Here is a 17,755-nt window from a genome sequence, read left to right as displayed (position 1 = left end):
GTCCCTCCTGACTCAAACTGACCATGTTTAGCCAGAATTACTTACTCCTGAATCCTGGCATCTTGTCTTCTTGTACAGCATAGATTCTTTATCGTGTAACAACAACAAATTGATGACTTACACAACGTTAAGACTTTAGAGTTTTTCTGGCAAGGAACCTCAGTAGCAACTAAATATCCCTGCACTCAAAGTTCCTTTTTTCTTTGGGCTTTCTATAAACTTTGGTCTAGAGAAAAGCAAGCATTTCTAAAGGGATGTGAAAAAAAAATTAAATAACACAAACAAAACTATCAAAAACCATATACAATAAACCATTAGCAGAAATATGGAGGGGAATCTGGGGGGAGAGTGGAGAAAAAAAAATCCTGTCTATGTTGTAGATAAGTTGTTGACTTTTCCTGTAAATTTAGAATCAAACCTAATGCTGTTCATCATATACCAGAATAACTTGGAATTAGTTACATTCTCAAATTAAGTCAACCATCTAATGTCCATCTATTTTCTACTGTCATTTTAGGGATAGAGTTTTAGCCACATGTTTCTTCTACAACCCACACTAGATTTCTCTGAAAACTACTCATTTCTTTCTCTACCAGTTTCACAAAACTGAAACAGTTTTCAGTTTGCTGAAGAACTATGCAAATATTTAATACACTTTTATTCAAAATGGTTATCATTCTGGTAATAGCATTAATCCTCTAGATCACAATTCATATTTTAAAATTCATGACATTTCAGCCACTTGTCACTTCCAGCTACCAAGCGTAACTCTTTTTATATTTGGTTGATTAATAAACTGTAAGCATGAAGTACATAAGAGGATTAAAAGCATAAATGGATCTCATGCCACTTCTATGCACAGCTTTCTCTCTATATTCAAGTAATTATCTCACAATAAGCAGCATGTAAGATACATTAATATTACATTTTGCTTGGTGACAGCCCATTTCATAACAGGATTGAATTTTTCAGAACCGAGCACCCAGAATAAAACTCAGTGCTATGTACTGCTGTTTCTCAAAATTAAGAGTTAATGATTAAAAATATACTGGTCAGTTCGTTGGACAATCTCCATTTCCAATTTTGGGGAAATGCTTAGTGAGTTTTGGGAAATATGCCACTGAGGTCAAATAAAGATGTACTCTATGCTGCCTAGAACATCCAACCCCTCTAAGTAGTAATTATTATTTATTACATGAACCTAAACTCACTCTGGCGCTCAGAGAGGAAAGACAGAGAGCAACAAGAGATTAGGAACTCTTATATTCAGAGGAGAGTGCTAATGATTTCCCTTTGTTTTACCAGAAACACTGAAAAACACACGAAAAAACAGACATTGGACAAAAATTAATTTCCAATTAAAAGTTCTCCAGTGAACATAAGTAGTAAAACATACATACAAAACTAGCTTAATATTCTACCCCCCAAAAAAAGAAATTTTCTTCTTATGTCTACCTCTGCTTTGTTTTAAGCAATTGTTACAGTCACAGGAGAAGACAATTCTGGTAGACACCAATATGTTTAGCACAATCACTACATTTGAAACTGAATTAGCATAAAAAATAGTTATATCACCATTATAATCAAATGGATCGATCAGCTGATTCTACCTCAACAGACAGATATTGACTTTTGCAATGAAAACACAGTCTTTACTTTAAATGAACATAAAGCATGGCTTCTAAAATCAAACTAAAAGCCTTCATAAACACATCCTTCCAAATTATTCAGAAGCTATGAATTTACTTACTAGTTTTAATGAAGCAGATTCACTTTATTGAACCCAATAAACCTTATAATTTTTCTCTCCAAATTTAAAGCATATGAATATTTCATTGCTGGTGCAGTTAATTCATTACATAGTCTCAATCACAATTTCAGTTGTTTGAACCCAGAAGCATTCTATTCTACTAAAACTACTGCAAACTAATCAGAAAATTAGTGTTCAAAAAAAAAACAAACACAAAAATGCAGAGATTTATATGCAGAGACTTAATATGTTATATCCTTTTTCCTCCTTACCTGTAAGCAGTATTAATAAAATATATTATATGTATTTTCATTTGCATTCAACATTTGTACACAGTAAAGAACAAAAAAGACTGTAGACTATTAAAAGTTTAGTCAAAATCTTTTTACATACCCCTTGTTCATCCAATTTAAGCAGCTGTTCAGGTACTTTGGGTGAGTTGGAAGCCTGCCTCAGGCATTGAATGCTCAGCTCTGGTATTACATATTCTAGTACCTCTTTGAGAGGCAGACCTCTTGCTGTGCCATGCCTTGCAGTGGATGGTATAGCATCTTCTAAAATTGCTCCTCTAAGTGTAGTAAGCTGCAATAAATGTACAAAACATTTTTAATTCTAATACTACAAAGACTTTTAAAGATACCCAGGTTTTATGAAAAGCATGGAATACAGAATATGAAGAAAAACTCCCCTATATTCAATTTTTTAAACCAGTAAAAAAGATTACAAAATGACTTTTAAAAATGACACAAGCTCTTGTTGTCTCAGTGACTTATTTGTGGCCAACAGGACTATGGAAGTTATTGTCTTTTTGTATGTGACACTGGTGAGCCCACACCTCAAATAGTGTGTTCAGTTTTGGGCACTCCACTACAAGAAAATAGAATTGTTAAGTGCATGTAGAGGAGAGCAGTGAAGCTGGTGAAGTGATTAGAAAACCAGACTTACGAAGAGCAACTGAGGTCATTCGGTCTGAAGAAAAGAAGGCTGAGGAAATACCTCGTCACTCTCTACAACTATCAGAAAGGAGGCTGCAAAGGACTGTGTCAGTCTCTTTTCTTAGGTGACAAGCAACAGGACATGAAGAAACGGTCTCAAGTTGCACCCAGGCAGATTTGGATTGGATATTAGGAAGAATTTATTTATGGAGAAATTGGTTAAGTATTGAAACAGGATCTCTGGAGATATTTTAAGAGATATGAAGGTTTGGCATTAAGGGTCACGCTTTAATGATGTGACTCAGTAGGTCAGGTTGATGCTTGGACTTGGTGATCTTGAGGTTTTTCTCCAACCTCGACGATTCTATGTTTCTAAGTTTTTTGTTTAAATAAATTCACTGATGGTACTATTAACTTACTCCAATTCCTAAGGTTTTTTCAAAAAAAAAAAAAAAGAAAAAAATCAAAACAGCAGGAAAACTAGAAATTAATTTTAATGCCATACTACCCTAGAAAACACAGTAGTTGAATGTGAGGTTGGACAGATGAGGTAAGCTACAGTTAATGGCACCTTCATTTACCTTAACTACATGTTTTGTAAACCATTCTGCTTTATTGTCATTGGATTTGGCAAAAAGGGATGTTTATTAGTAGTGAGTCAGCTAAACCACTGCTCTTCTCACACAGAGAGGCCTCTTTTTTACGGCAACGAAGGAAAAACCTAGCCTCAAAAAAATGCTTCTACATCTATTTGTAAATGCACATGAGCCAAGAGGCATCAAGAACACTTCCCTGTGTTCTAATAGCAATAAAAAGCAACAGTCCTAAGGACAGTTAACATTGTCATTGTGTATTTTTATATAAATTAAATCTATTTGCTATCGCAAACCAGAAATTAGTTTTGCAACAGACAGTAATTGGCTTAAAATAAAAATTATGAGAAATGCCCTTCTACAACAATCACAAAAGCTATTCTGCCAGATAAATAAAAATAATTGTCTTATTAACATATTAATAGAATAGAATAAAAAAGTTCAGTTGGAAGGGACCTACAAAGATTGAGTACAACTGCCTGACCGCTTCAGGGCTAATCAAAAGTCAAAGAATATTGATGAGGGCATTATCCAAACACCTCTTGAAACACTGATATGCATGGGGCATCAACCACCTTGCTAGGAAGCCTGTTCCAGTGTTTGACCACTGGTAAGATAAGGAAATTTTTCCTAATATCTACGTCTGAAACACCCTAGCACAGCTTTGTGCTATTCCTTTGCATCCTATCATTGGTTACCAGGGAGAAGACTTTGGCACTTCTCCATTTCCCCTCTGCAGGGACTTGAAATATTCCTTCCACAAATTATATAAAGTGTGTAAAAATATTCATCTGAGAAGAAAGCTTCTAAGAAATTAGTCTGAAACAGAATACAAAAAAGTACACTTAAGTTGTAGCATCAGCTTTCATATTTTTCCCCTCTTGTTTTCTGTACATTTCTTTTCTTAATCTTCTATTCCTACAATTAGAACCATAACATCTAGCAGCTTAATCAAAGCGTATCTTCAGCTTAGTTCTTATTATCTACTCCTATGTTTAAGTTTTGGAAATATGTAATTTCAGCCAACTTACCTCCTTTTGGATGCCTGTTCAAAAAGAAAAAAAATTCACATAGCAGGGAAGAGGAAAACTTTGTTCCAGGCAAACATCCCTTTCCCATTAACAGATTTACTTTCCAATTTAGCAACATACCCACAGACAAACAACCAGTATTCTAAGTTAACATTCCAATTCCTTTGCAGAATTACTGAAAGAATATTACCTCGCTTGTCCTGAAAACTATCCGATAGTTGAACTGAGATCCTTCTTTTTCCTTAGCATCTTCAACCTTCTCCCTGCGGATGCTGACTGCTACAGGTCCAAGATTTTCATCTATTCCAAAGTAATTCTGATGTTCTTTTGCATAAAAGTGAATGAAGAATAAAAAAAGCATAATGAAACATGAATCTCCTAGAAAGTGTTCAAGTCCCATTTAAAAATAATTGTGGCAACAAAAAATATTATTTACTATTAAAAATATTATACACTAAAGCTGCATTTCTGAAGGAATTTGACAACCTAAGAAAATGGACTGACAAAAGCCTCATGAAGGCCAGCATAGAACTGCACCTGATACAGAGAAAGTCCATGAAACAGCACAGGCTAGGGACAAACTGTCTGTAATTGCAGCACCCCACTACCTGATGGAGGGTTACAGAGAAGGCACAGCCAGACTCTTCTCCAAGATACAGAGAGAAAGGACAAGATGCCACGGTCATAAGATGCAGCCCCTCACTGAGGAGAATCAAACACAGGAGCAGGTTGCCAGACAGTTTGTGAATTCTCCATCCTTGGTCAGAAGCTAAAGGGACAAGGTTCTGAACAACCTGTAAAGTTAGCTTTAAATTGGAATTGGATTGGATGATCTCCAGAAATTTCCTCCAATTTGGTTTATGCTATAATTCCATGTTTTAAATAGCAATGAAGTACAAGATCTGCTCACTACCTACTTTCCTCTCCTCCTTTCCCACCTCCAGCATTCAACCTGCATGGATTGTCTCCTACGTCTAGAGTTAAAATAAAACTTGGAACCTTAGTGGGCAAAATGGAACAGGATTTTACAGACCATAACAATATTAATTTGTGTGTGTTTGTGTATTGAGAGTGATAATCAGAGGCCAAGTGCTTTCAACATTAAAGCTTCCCACAGCTGCATATTCAGGCTTTGACAAGGGGTAAACGTCTCAGTTAAGGTTTCTACAGCCTTACATTTTGATGTAAATATAGAAAATGGTATTCCACAGTTACTAGATTTTTTTGGCGGCTGTATTACTGAGCAGAAAAAATGCAAGCTTGGCAGATGTCTGCTAACTTCTTGTACAACATAAGAGATACAAAACTAAAGATATTATGAACATACATTAAAAAATTGATAACATAGTTTTAAGAATGGGAATTGCAGAAACCGAAGTAAATTTAAAAATAACATTAGTACAGATATTGCAGGATGCGGAGAAAACATTTTTAATACAAGGTTGGTGCTTTATTTGCTGGTTTTTAATATCAAACTCATGAAGGTCTGTTGAATTTATTTATTGATTTAAAAGCATCTACTGGATATAAAAGAGGAAAATAAGTTCTGTTTTCTAGCTGTTTAAAGTGAGACAATAAAATACTCCTATTTTTTACTTATTCATTTTGAGGAATAGTTGCCAACTTTCATTCTAATCAGAAGGTTTCACCTATATAAGACTGAGTTAGCATAAAAGCTTGATAAGCTTTCAGGACATATTTTCAGTTTGATATCAGCACACAGATACAAAAACATTAAGAAATAGTTGCAAGCATTCCACAAATAAAAAGCACAGTAATAACCATCAAGTCTTAAGTTATTATGAGGATAAATCACACAAGAGGAAAAGGACAACTCATGATGACATTTCAACTATTCTTAAAAAAAAAAAATAAAAATCACAGTTCCTCTTCTCATCCCATTCTATCCCACAAAAATGTAGTTCACCAAAGGACACCATTAATAAATCGAAACCAAAAGATTAAATATTTTAGCTTTTGTAAACCTTAACTGGAAACTGAGAATATATTTTCCATAAACATTAACATATTTTACATCAGTCTTGTTGGATTTGATTTTAACAATAGTTACAAAGCTTATAAATATGCAGTATAAAACTGGGGCTCATTTCAGAAGACTGAATTTGAAATCTCTCATTTCTTGAAAGGGAATGGAATAATTAGTGCTACACATGCCAGGGTGTTTCTTCCATGCATCTTAAAACAGAAATAAAACTTGTATGCTGACAAGTGCCAATTACAAAACTGTGAACTAAATCAAATATGCAGAAAGTTGTTTCTCTTTCACAGATATCTTGTTAAAGGCAAAGAAAATCAGTAGCATTGCATATGTCTCTATATACAAGTGACTATTGTTTGCTAAATTTTCATTTCATCCTTCCACAATTATTTTGCTAAATTCAACTATGCTATTAAATCTACAATTCAATGAACAGTCAGCTAGAAGAGCTCACTGTCATGGAATAGCATCAAGTAAGACTCAGTATGCATATAAATGTCACTTTTTCTTACACAGGAGATCAGCACAGCAGCAAGACATTTTGTTGCCTAAGGCAAAATGCCTGTTTTATTTTCTCTACCCACAATAAACTTTGCTTAGGTAAAAACTATGTTCAGCTGGAAGTAATCTTGAGATTCCCAAAAGCCCGATCCCTCCAAATAACTGATACTGAAAATTGAGTTTTTGCTGTTTGCCTTGACTTGCTCACTCTCACTCCTAAAGAGTTTCTCCAGTACAGATTTCTCTCGGGTAGCTTCTGTTAACAGCTCTATAAAAAAATATGTGGAACATGGCTTACAGATAGCTATAAAGGTAAGAGGGTGACAGCTTATAACTGAATATTAAATGCATCACAATATTTACTCCTGAAGAATGCTACCTACAGAACAATTAACAACGAGGACAATAACAATTTACATTCCCAGTATTATACTATGTGGGATAAAACTCTTAGATGCTATTTCTTAAGTTTTTAATGCTATACTAACATACACATACACATACTTTATTTCTGTCAAGAGATCATATGTACCTAACACAAGAACATAAATTAATTAGAGCTAATTACATTTGCATCAACTTTCCAGAAAGGTCGTTAGTTTTATTTAAAGCGGTTTCTCTTTGTATTTTCTCTCTCTCCACTGGGATTTTTCCTCACACACACACACAAAATATGGTCAGCCTTTTGGAACCTGTAACTCCCCCTTCATAAAAGCATTTCACAAACTAGTCCTCTTTTATTTGGCTTAATCCTCATCAGTCTTTTCCATCTATGCCAGTTCTATCTTCTCAGTCCCTCAAAAAACATACCACCCTTTTCTCAGTTTCCCTTCATTCTCTTCCACTCTGACTCCCTCAACATTTTTTGACCCTTTGCAACCTAACTTAAAATTCATTTTGTACCTTTGAATTTACTGCCCATTTACTGCCCATCCTTGCTTAGCTATGGACCTTTTTCTTCCTTCTGCATCACAGATCGAGGTTCTTTCTTCCTTCTCTTTTAAATGCATTGTTGTTTTTTTTTTGTTGTTGTTGTTTGTTTGTTTTTTACAGGATATATGTTCTAGGTTTCTATCATATTGTGAAACTGTACTGGACACTATTTCAAGTCCCTTGTGAAGGGTCACAGGAGGAAGAAGTACAGCACAGTGCTCATTTCTTGCTGTTGAAATAGAGTTAGAAGGCAAAGTAAGTATGGTTTCAGCAAGGCTCAGGCAGTAGCCAACACTCTTCTTAACGACAGAAGCATTTTTTTTTCTTTTAATACCAGCCAAAAGATCGAGCTACAACTCGTGATACGGAAAGGCTACAGAGGTAGTTTGGGGTTCTCCTTCCCACAAAACCAGGGATTGGGCAGACACTGTGTGATGCGGTCCTGAATACAGACAAAGTAGGTCAAAGAGGAAATCTCTTATCCGAATATCAATTCTAGCCAAGTTAGTTATTCAGTTCACAAGGGTACCCTGCTGTTTAGCAGTTTGAACATATCCAAAAAGAACAGGATAAAAAGCTATGCGAAAGTCACAAGACAACCTTATTTAGGCTCAAAAACTAAATATCCTAAATATCATCAAAAGCTCTCTGTTTAATGGGTACACATACATACGTGTGTACAGTATGAAAGGCCCCAAAGACACAAGACAACGGTTGAATCTAGAAGGCAATGAAGAGCCTCAATAATAAAACCTCCTCTTTTGGAAACACCTTTTAAGAAATATTGATTTCTACTCCAGGTATCAGTATTTCCAATACATTTGCTGGCTGTAAGTGTTATCTTTTCCTCCTGACCCCCAAGAAAGTTTGGTACAGAGAAGTTAATTTACCTACTGATCTAAATGAAACCACACTTAGTTAACTTAGACAACTACTGTTTAGTTTTATATATAACCCAATGGTCTTGCTCTCACAGAGGGATATTAAGAGGCTTAATTTTAGTAAAGAGTTTCAAGATCCTCGGTAATACTTAGGTTTTCCTACAGAGAAGAAAAATATTAATAAGCAAGAAAAATCTAATGCATGCACACCTCAAATCAGTTGCATTACAAAAACTTACCTTTTGCGTAGAAGAACTTGCGGTAATAGTACGCTCCAAGATCAATATGCTCTATGATGTAACGCTTCACTTTCTCTCTGTGAATTGACTGGTTTTCTCTTGGTACTTCCAGTACTGAAACACCAGCATTTGTGCAATGGGAACTCAGAGAGGACTCAAAAGAACAACTTTCACCTGAAGAAAAAGATGCTGAATTTGCCCTGGAAAGTGCAATCCGTCTATCTCCTTCTCCACCAGTTTCATTCCTGAAGTAAGGACAGCTCAGTACTAAGTCATTGCTTTTCCCATCACCCTCATCAGCATCTAAATTCTCTTTTGAATTGAGATCCTCTTTGCTTCCCAAAGGCGATTCACAGTTTCCTGTTTGGCCTGCTGGCATCTGAGTTTGTGATGCAGCTGAAGCCCCAGTGGTTATATTTTTTCTTTTTCCCACGTTTACTCTGGTAGCCATTGCTTCATTGATGTTAAACAAAACGCTCTGAACATCATAATGTGCAAAACACTTCTGACAATTCCAAGAACGCACATTTCTGTCGAGTCTATCATCCAGATCAGATGAAAACTTAAAGGTTTCATGCTCACTTTTAACTGTTCGCAATTTTCTAAATAGAGATGTTTCTACTGTTTCTGATTTTAGCCTCCTCTTGAAAGATTTCTCCCTGTCTCGACCAATAAGCAGCGCACTATCCATATAATCCAAACCAGAAATCCTGACAAATTCTCCCCTGGAAATCTGTGCAGCAGCATGCAGACTTGGAGAAACTGTAGGATCACAGTGGAAAAACTCGGAAAATCCAAATGGAGCAAGGGTTTTATGTTCAAAGTTTTCTACTCTGTATCCTCTTAGCATTGCAAAAAAGCTTTCTCCAGACAAGCCTTGTCTGTCAATTGAAGAAGTACTTCCATACTCCCGATGAAGGGCTGCTCCAGTATTTGGGTTAACAGCATTCTGGTCTAACACATCTTCAGCATCGATATCGCTTATAGTCACATCACTGTTGCTTCTTTGCCTAATGGGATGAAGTCCCCTTTGAGGGGAATGAACAAACAGATCTCCAATAGAATATTTTCCCTCTGCAAATTCCAGTTCTAGTTCTTCTTGCTGCCCTTCAGTTTGGTCATTTTGTCCATTTGGATGTACTGATCCAACGCTTTCATAACTAGCTGGAGATCTGCTTTCCCAAGGAGCTTTACTCAACTCCTTAGAGCAATCCTTTTTAGGCGGCCATTCAGATACCCTTGCTCGAACACCCATTTTAGGCACAGCTGGTGTACCATTTGATTGATTATTTTCAGCTTTGCTAGATACATTTGAAGAAACAGGAGGACCCATGCTACCATTCAAAGCTTTAAGCTTTCTTGCAAAATAATCATCAGATTGCATGCTTCTTGAAGACTCCCTGAACTTTGAGGAAGTTCTGCTAATTTTGTGCTTATCTTCTTGCAAAGACCTTTGATCACTCATGTCCAGTCAGGGGGAGGGGAACCACTAGTGTTACATAAATTTACTGTTAACTTTATTATTACATTGTTTTTTTTATAGACCAGTAAACTGCAGTATAAATATGCAGTTACTGTCTTCTCAGAAGCAACAGAACCCTCAGTGCACCATTTCTGTACAACTCCTGGCAGGAGATCAATCTTAAAACATTTCCTTCAGTTCAGATGCATTCAGTTCAGCGTTAATCCAGGCAAATTTCTGTTATCTGTTTGTAAAAGAAATAAAATAAAGCGTATTAAAAAGTTTATAGTCAACAACGGTAAGCTTTCAATGTTGTTTGTACATACACAACACCCCATGAAATTGGAACCCATGAGACTTGCTTTCTATGGTTGTATATTCTTTGCCTCCTAAACCCCAGCAAATGCAAAAATCCCAGTTTCCCCAATGATTCCCATAGGATGTGAGTAGTTTGGACCTGTATGTCTGCTCATGGGCCAACCAGTACATGCACACTGAACAACATACTAGGTTCTGCCAAACATAGTAGCCATATACAATTTTTTTCCCCTCTCTCTCAATACTGACAGCAAGTTTGATGCCTATTCTCTATCTAATCACCATTTTTTTATTTTTTATTTTTTTTACTTAACATGAAAGAAGAACACAGCCATCTCAGACATCTTTTTCAAGCTTGCTTGAAACAGACTAACACATATAGGAGTTACAGGGCAAGACTGCTATATAATGTAAGCAAAATATGTGAAATAGGGCCTTCAATAAAGAAAAATATCCTGTATAAAAGAACATTTTAAGGATTAGTAAACTCTCTGGAGTGAATAAATGTATTTTTCTTCCTTCCCAAAGAGAGATTTCCTTACATTCCTTTATTTATGCTGTAGAATAGTTAAAATTGCTTCTGTTACATTATATTCCTCTGGCTGAAAAATTTAGACTGTTAATGCAGCTACTGTAGTAGAGAATGTCTGCTGCCTTCCACAAATAAGAGAAGAGAATAGGCCTATTGGTAAGTGTTAAGTCACTTACAATTTTGGAATTGCTAGGACAGAAACATATACATTTTTTCAAATGGCTATAATGGTCTTAAGAATGACCATGATTCATGCTGTGAAGATTAATTTGCAGGCAGAGCCCATGCTTTAACCCATTACATAAAACTATACTAAAAGATGTGTTCTTTGAAACAAAAGTAGCATCATAATGATCTTTTAAGATGCTGCATATAAGTATAATATTCGTTTATGAGAGTTAAAGAAATCAGGTTAAGTTAGACTGAAATATGAATTCTCCCCTTACTTCAGTGAAGATATGAGATGGTAAGAGGAACTCAGAAAATTTTTTCTTTCCCCCTTACGTTTAACGCCACAAAAATTCTCAAAAAAAAAAAAGTGAGTCAGGGAGGTAAATTGAAATTTTACAGTAGTTTTTCTGCTTGACAGGAAAAAGAAAAAAAAAAAACACAGAAAGGTGTGCTTGATACAATGAACTTGAAGAGGCTTCTAGTGAAAGTGGTTAAAATCCAAGCTAGAGTTACAGTAAGTCTGTGAACAGCAGGGTTTCTTTGTGACTCTTACCAGGAACAGGTAACAAGAATGACAACAACGTATCACAGCTTACTGTCACCACACAGACATTCCTCAGAACTCCTGTTCCATGGCCAATGATGTCAATTAAACTACAGTTTTTGGTTCCTCATACGACTAAAAATTGTTTAAACAACTGACATGTTCAGAAAAACAATCTTTCAGAAGTAGCAGGTGGGATTTTTAAATACAGACTCATGAAAATATAACAAAAAGGAAAATACCTATAAATATATTTAACATTTTTGTGGCACGAGTAATATCAGAGAGGTGAAATAAAAGGAAGCTTCTGTGGGATTCACATGACGAGTCGATAGATTTTTTTTTTTTTTTTAATATTTCTGAATTATTTTTATATAAACAGAAAAATTTTTACATAATTCAACTTTACCACATAAAAACACTGAAGGAAGACTAAACTATTCCAGAATCCTATTTATCATTCTGCAAGAATATGAAGTAATGAAAACGAAGAGATCAATTTCACAAATCAGGAAAAATATTGGACTGTTTAATGAAGATTAATATTTATTTTTTATTTTTTAAGTTACGGTAAATTACATCTTCTAGCCTTCTTGCCTTTACCTACACAAACCAATTCATAGAATTCATTACTCCGTGCAAATATTATTTATTTTTTAAATAAAAAATAAACTCATACAAAATGGGAAAATACATGGAAGGCTGTAAAAGGCTATCCTGCAAAAATTTCTTTCTTTTTTTTCCATGTTAACCCTTTTTCCATCATAAACACTTGTGCAAGAGAGGTGATTTGGGCCAGGAACATAATCCAGGTTGAAATTAATTTGGATATGACATGGTGGGAGGCAAAAAAGAAAGAGCAACAAATAAACACTACCACCCCATTTACTTCCATTCCAAATCCATCATGTGATTTACTATTTAGCCTCACAAACTGCTGTATTTGTACATAGCAGGAGATAACCTGAAGGCAACAGGAAAGCAAGGCTTTTTTCCAGTGGTGTCACCTGAAATACTTTGTGAAGTATGACCTGAATATTTTAAAACGAAGTACAATGTACGAAGTAGCATGTAAAGCAAGAGTTATTCTTTGCTATGTAAACCTTGTGTGACAGAAGACCAAATTCACATCTGTTTTAGAACTCCAGATTGACAACTTATTGGAAATAATATTTAAAGAAGTGATACAATGTATACAATGTATTTAAGCTATACTAGTAAACTTTTTTTTTTTTTTTTTTTTACATCTGAAGTTGGCCTAGATGACAAAATCTGCCTGTTCTTAATTTAAAACGTATGCACTTTAGTACTGACCGTTCCTATAAATTCCTGTAAGTCAGTACAGCAGCATGCTTTGGTTGACAGCTGACCTATTCTATTGGATAGCACTATGTTCTGTCCTTTTTGTTCTTTTTAATGTTTTTCTCTCTCCACCCGAATTTAACAACTCACAAACATTCACCTATAGATGGTGATACTATATTATAAACTGATTTTGTTTGCCAAGTTTAATAAACTATTACTTCCACAAAGAACGCTGTCTTGTCAACAGGACCATAAGTACCCCTCTCTGTATAGTCCTTTTGGTCAAGTTCTTCATTTCTTGCTCTTTTCTCCTCATCCTAGCATTTAAGAATGGAATCACTGACAGTTACAGTCAAAAGATAAAAAGCTGGATGCCGCCTACCCTGCTGTTGTGCTCTTGCCAACCCTTCCCACTAAGGCTGCTGGATGTTATGCAAATATCTTAAGTTCCTTCCACGCTGCTACAAAGACTTCCTTCTGAGCTCAATACAGCAGCTGGTTTGTTAGCCACAGTTACAGTTCTTTAAGATGGAAAGCTTCCAAGTTTCCTGGGGACCTGGATTTATGCCCACAAATGTTCCTGTGCCAGTAGCAGAGCAATGAATAAGAAGAGTACTATTGGACTACCCTGTCAAAAGGCGGCTGTTGGGTAACCCTGCCTCACGTCAGTCTTGATAAATGGAAATGAATTATTTAAGAAGTCTTTCTGTGGTCATTTTGTTGATCAAGAATTTGGAAATCTGCCCCTATTATTATGTAATGTTATCATCCTAAAAAGGATGCATAATTCGGATGAAAGCGTTAATCTCTACTATTTATCAAGATGACAATTCGTAAAAACTGGCTCTCAAGCTCTACTAACCTTAAAAAATTGGAAGCACAATTTGATAAAATAGGAGTAAAGGCAAGAAAAATACACCAAAAGCTAAAGATCAGACATTTCATTTGCATTCAATTCATTCTGCACAGCATTTTCTGTGTGCTCAGAGCCTGGTTAGTTTCCATTCTTAAGAGAAATACATCAAGAAATAGCGTTATGTATTTTGCCGATATAGCAAAGTAATAGTTACACAATGGCTACTTTATGGGAATTTGAGGTCTGCAAGAAAATTCTGCCTTTGGGTCCATCCTTTTAAGAACAATGAAAATGACCAATGCAAAGGAGAAATAAATGTAGTTTTTAATTCATTGGTATTGTCACAAATTCTCAATCAGATAACCCACTGAACAAATCTGTCACAAAGTATTACTTCCTAAAACTAACCTTGCTCACTGAAAGAAAAAAAAAAAGTAATTTTTGAAAACCAGGAAATATCATACAAAGTTTTGTTCAGGCAATTTCTAAATTGACTTTTTTTCAGTTTATTTTTAAAGAACAACTGCGTTAGAGAGTTGTTTTTTTTTTTTTAATCATTATTTAGATATTTTTAGTGTATCTATTAAAAGCATTTATTTCTTAAATTTGCAGCCAAATTCTAATTTGATTCTTAACTTAGAACTACTCAATTTTGGGCAAAATGAGGGCTATTATTGGTTTTCAAGTGTGTGACCAAGATAGAAAATTCTGGTCACACTGAACTGTGACATCACATCATATGACAGCTTATTAAGTCACAGGAGAATAATTACTCTAGATAGGAGTATAGAAAAGGAAGATAAGCTCTTCAAGCATTTGTTTTCATGCAAATATCTTTAGAAAACCATGATATTTAAGCATAATTGTTCTTAAATAGAATATTTCTTTCAAAGTATTCCATGAGGCTCAGTGAATATTAAAGGATAACAGTAACTATAATTGAGACACTTATTCAGATTGCAGCTGTGGAAAATGGATTGGAAATAATAAAATGAACAAATTATGAGCACAGTTCATGAAAAAAAATGGTTCCGATTATTATACATCAAATTTACAATTAAAGCTACAACTATTACAGTATAAATGGTTACTTCTCATATGCATATTTCAGGCACTTGATTAATATGCAGAGGTAGATAAGAGGCAAAAGAAAGATGGGAAGCCTCTCATTTGATTAACGGAAATATATCTGAGCTGCTATGCAATATTTGCTGTACACTTCCTTTGTTGTGCTGTCTTTCTTTAATATATCATCTTCAGTTGCAAGATAAATGTGAAAGAAGAAAAATTGATTGTTGAAATGATAGTTACAGAAGTGTACCTACCTACAGAATAATCTAGCAATAATCATGCCACAGCCTAGATGACTTCGGGGGCAGGAGGGAACTGGATAGGAGAGGGTGAAGCTAATTAAGAGTGACACCAGCCTACATGATTCTGAACAGTGGTATTAGACCACATTTCTTAAAGCAGTGCAGTTGCACTACTTTGGGACAGCTGCCAGATTCAGTGGTAACCACACACTTCTTCAAATACAGTTCTCTCCTCCAAGAAATAACTGGCGGGTAGATGTAAGTATGGAGACAGATGCAACGTTTGATTTTGGAGCACTGGATCTTAAGAATAGAACTTCGAATGCTGCACTTGTTCTACGCTACTCAATGAAAGGTGGTGGGTTTTATTTTTGTTTTAAAAAAAAAGCATACAATTATTCCCAACATCTACAGGAACAATTCTGTAAGATTTAAGAATAAAAAACAGGCCCCCTCAAAAACATCAGATTTGTTTGTCCTAAGGTCAAGATGCCCTGTATGTCACCTTAGCTTTTCCAAAGACAATCTGTTAATAAGCCGCACCTTCCAACTACTAAATACTGAACTCACTACCTTTTTTTCTTTCAAAATATACTATATTCATTTATGAAATGGTACTAAAAACACAGTTACAAAATAGATATGTTCTTTCTTATAATTCATCATATCAAAACACGTATCACAAAGTTCTAGCACTTCTCTTCCTAGATGTAGAGCTTCGTGATATGGTTTAGTGGAGCACTTGTTAGTGTTAGGTCAGAGGCTGGACTAGATGATCTTGGAGGTCTCTTCCAACCTAGATGATTCTGTGCAAGTGTTGACACTGAGATGCATTAAAGTTAGCTCAATATTCTGAACAAATTAGACAGTAGATAGTCTGCTATTCTTGGAGCTCTGTTGTGAACTCTTCAGTTATGCAGCTTATGCAGAGTTTAACTGTAAAATTGGACTTGAAGTTATATCTTGCTCAGGTGGAACCATGTGAAGTAGCAGAGTGAAATCAATTATGTTGAAATCAACAGCAAAACTACCACTGACACACAGACTACGAATCTTCCAACTGCACCATTCCAATCCAGTTGTATTATTTTAACTGAAATCATGGAACCTCATAAAAATATGCAAAGGCCTAAATTATAATGCAATTAATGAAGTAAAGAGGAAACAACATAAAACTCAGAATTTTTCCAGGAAAGGGTTAAAAGAATATGTACAAGCACTGATCATTCAGTTATCCCATGAGAAAGAATAAAGAAGAAAACTCCTCACAAATTATCATAAACCAGTATCATTTTTGGCAGTCTGATTCTTTACTAAGTGCAAATAGAAACTATATACCTGTCAGTCAAGTTCTTGTGTCAGTGAAAACTTTAAATAAACAGAATCCACCAAAGTGTCTTTGTTCCCTTTCATTCTTTCCATTCGTGAATCTACATGTCAGAGGGCAGGAAAACTAGAAAGAATCCTACTTATTGAGCTATAAGTAATCTGTTTCCTACAGGGAGACTAAAATGACATCCAGAACATAGTTTACATGCATGTACATTATCTCTTCAAGACAGAAGTATGGCAGACCATATGACAAAGACATTTCCCTATCTTCAAGTATTTAGATGTACTTATCTCTCTTCCTGCAACATTTCATAGTAATTACAATTTTCTTGTAAAATCTTTATCCTTAAAAAAAAATGATAATGCAGAATATTTATTCCAATTCCATCTTTGAGAATGAAGAGTCTTTAATACATAATGATACAGATAATAACAATCAAGAAATACCAGTCAGCAGATAAAAACAGGTAAATTTTGTATAACACTTTCCGTATCCAGCACAGTTCAAGAGCTTACAAAGTAGGAGTAAAAAGCTGTTTGTATGACATGCACTTTACCCCAGCCACTAGAACCTGTTCAGTAGGTGTAGTGGGGTTTACTTGGCAAGGTTTTGGTAGCAGGGGGCTGCATAGGTGGCTTCTGTGAGGAGAATCCAAAAACTGCCCAAGGTTAGATAACAGCCAGTTTCAGCAGGCTCCAAAGGGCCCTGCTGCTGCCCAGAGCTGAGCCAATAAGTGATATTTGCACCTCTGTGATAGCAGATTTAAGAAAAGGAAAAAAAAAAAAAAAAAAGCAAACAAACAAACAACAAAAAAACTGCTGCACTACAGCAGCTGGGAGAGAGAGGACTGAGAACCAGCCCTACAGACCCCAAGGTCAGTGCAGAAGGAGGGCAGGAGGTCCTCCATGCGCAGGAGCTTGTGAAGAGGCCCCTGGTGGAGCAGGCTGTCCCCCTGCAGCCCATGGGTCCCACATGGAGCAGATCTCCACACTGCAGCCCATGGAGGAGCCCCCAGTGGAGCAGGTGGATGTGGCCTGGAGGAGGCTGCGGCCCATGGAG

At 35.7% G+C, this 17,755-nt stretch overlaps 1 protein-coding gene across 8 annotated transcripts in view; it reads right to left on the bottom strand.

The window, feature by feature from the left end:
• Positions 1-17,755, bottom strand: part of SIPA1L2 (signal induced proliferation associated 1 like 2) — a 142,424-nt gene that overhangs the window by 77,335 nt on the left and 47,334 nt on the right. For all 8 annotated transcript variants that reach the window (XM_038176227.2, XM_038176230.2, XM_038176234.2 and 5 more), the window contains exons 3-5: positions 8,863-10,568; positions 4,500-4,633; positions 2,144-2,332 (exon numbers count right to left, since the gene is read on the bottom strand). In XM_038176227.2, coding sequence (XP_038032155.2) covers positions 2,144-2,332; positions 4,500-4,633; positions 8,863-10,327 — 1,788 coding nt within the window. In that variant the 5' untranslated portion in view covers positions 10,328-10,568. The remainder of the gene's footprint in view (positions 1-2,143; positions 2,333-4,499; positions 4,634-8,862; positions 10,569-17,755) is intronic.

The sequence above is a fragment of the Anas platyrhynchos genome, chromosome 3 (genome assembly GCF_047663525.1).
Source record: "Anas platyrhynchos isolate ZD024472 breed Pekin duck chromosome 3, IASCAAS_PekinDuck_T2T, whole genome shotgun sequence".
NCBI lineage: Eukaryota > Metazoa > Chordata > Aves > Anseriformes > Anatidae > Anas > Anas platyrhynchos.
This window is presented reverse-complemented; position numbering and strand designations above follow the sequence as displayed.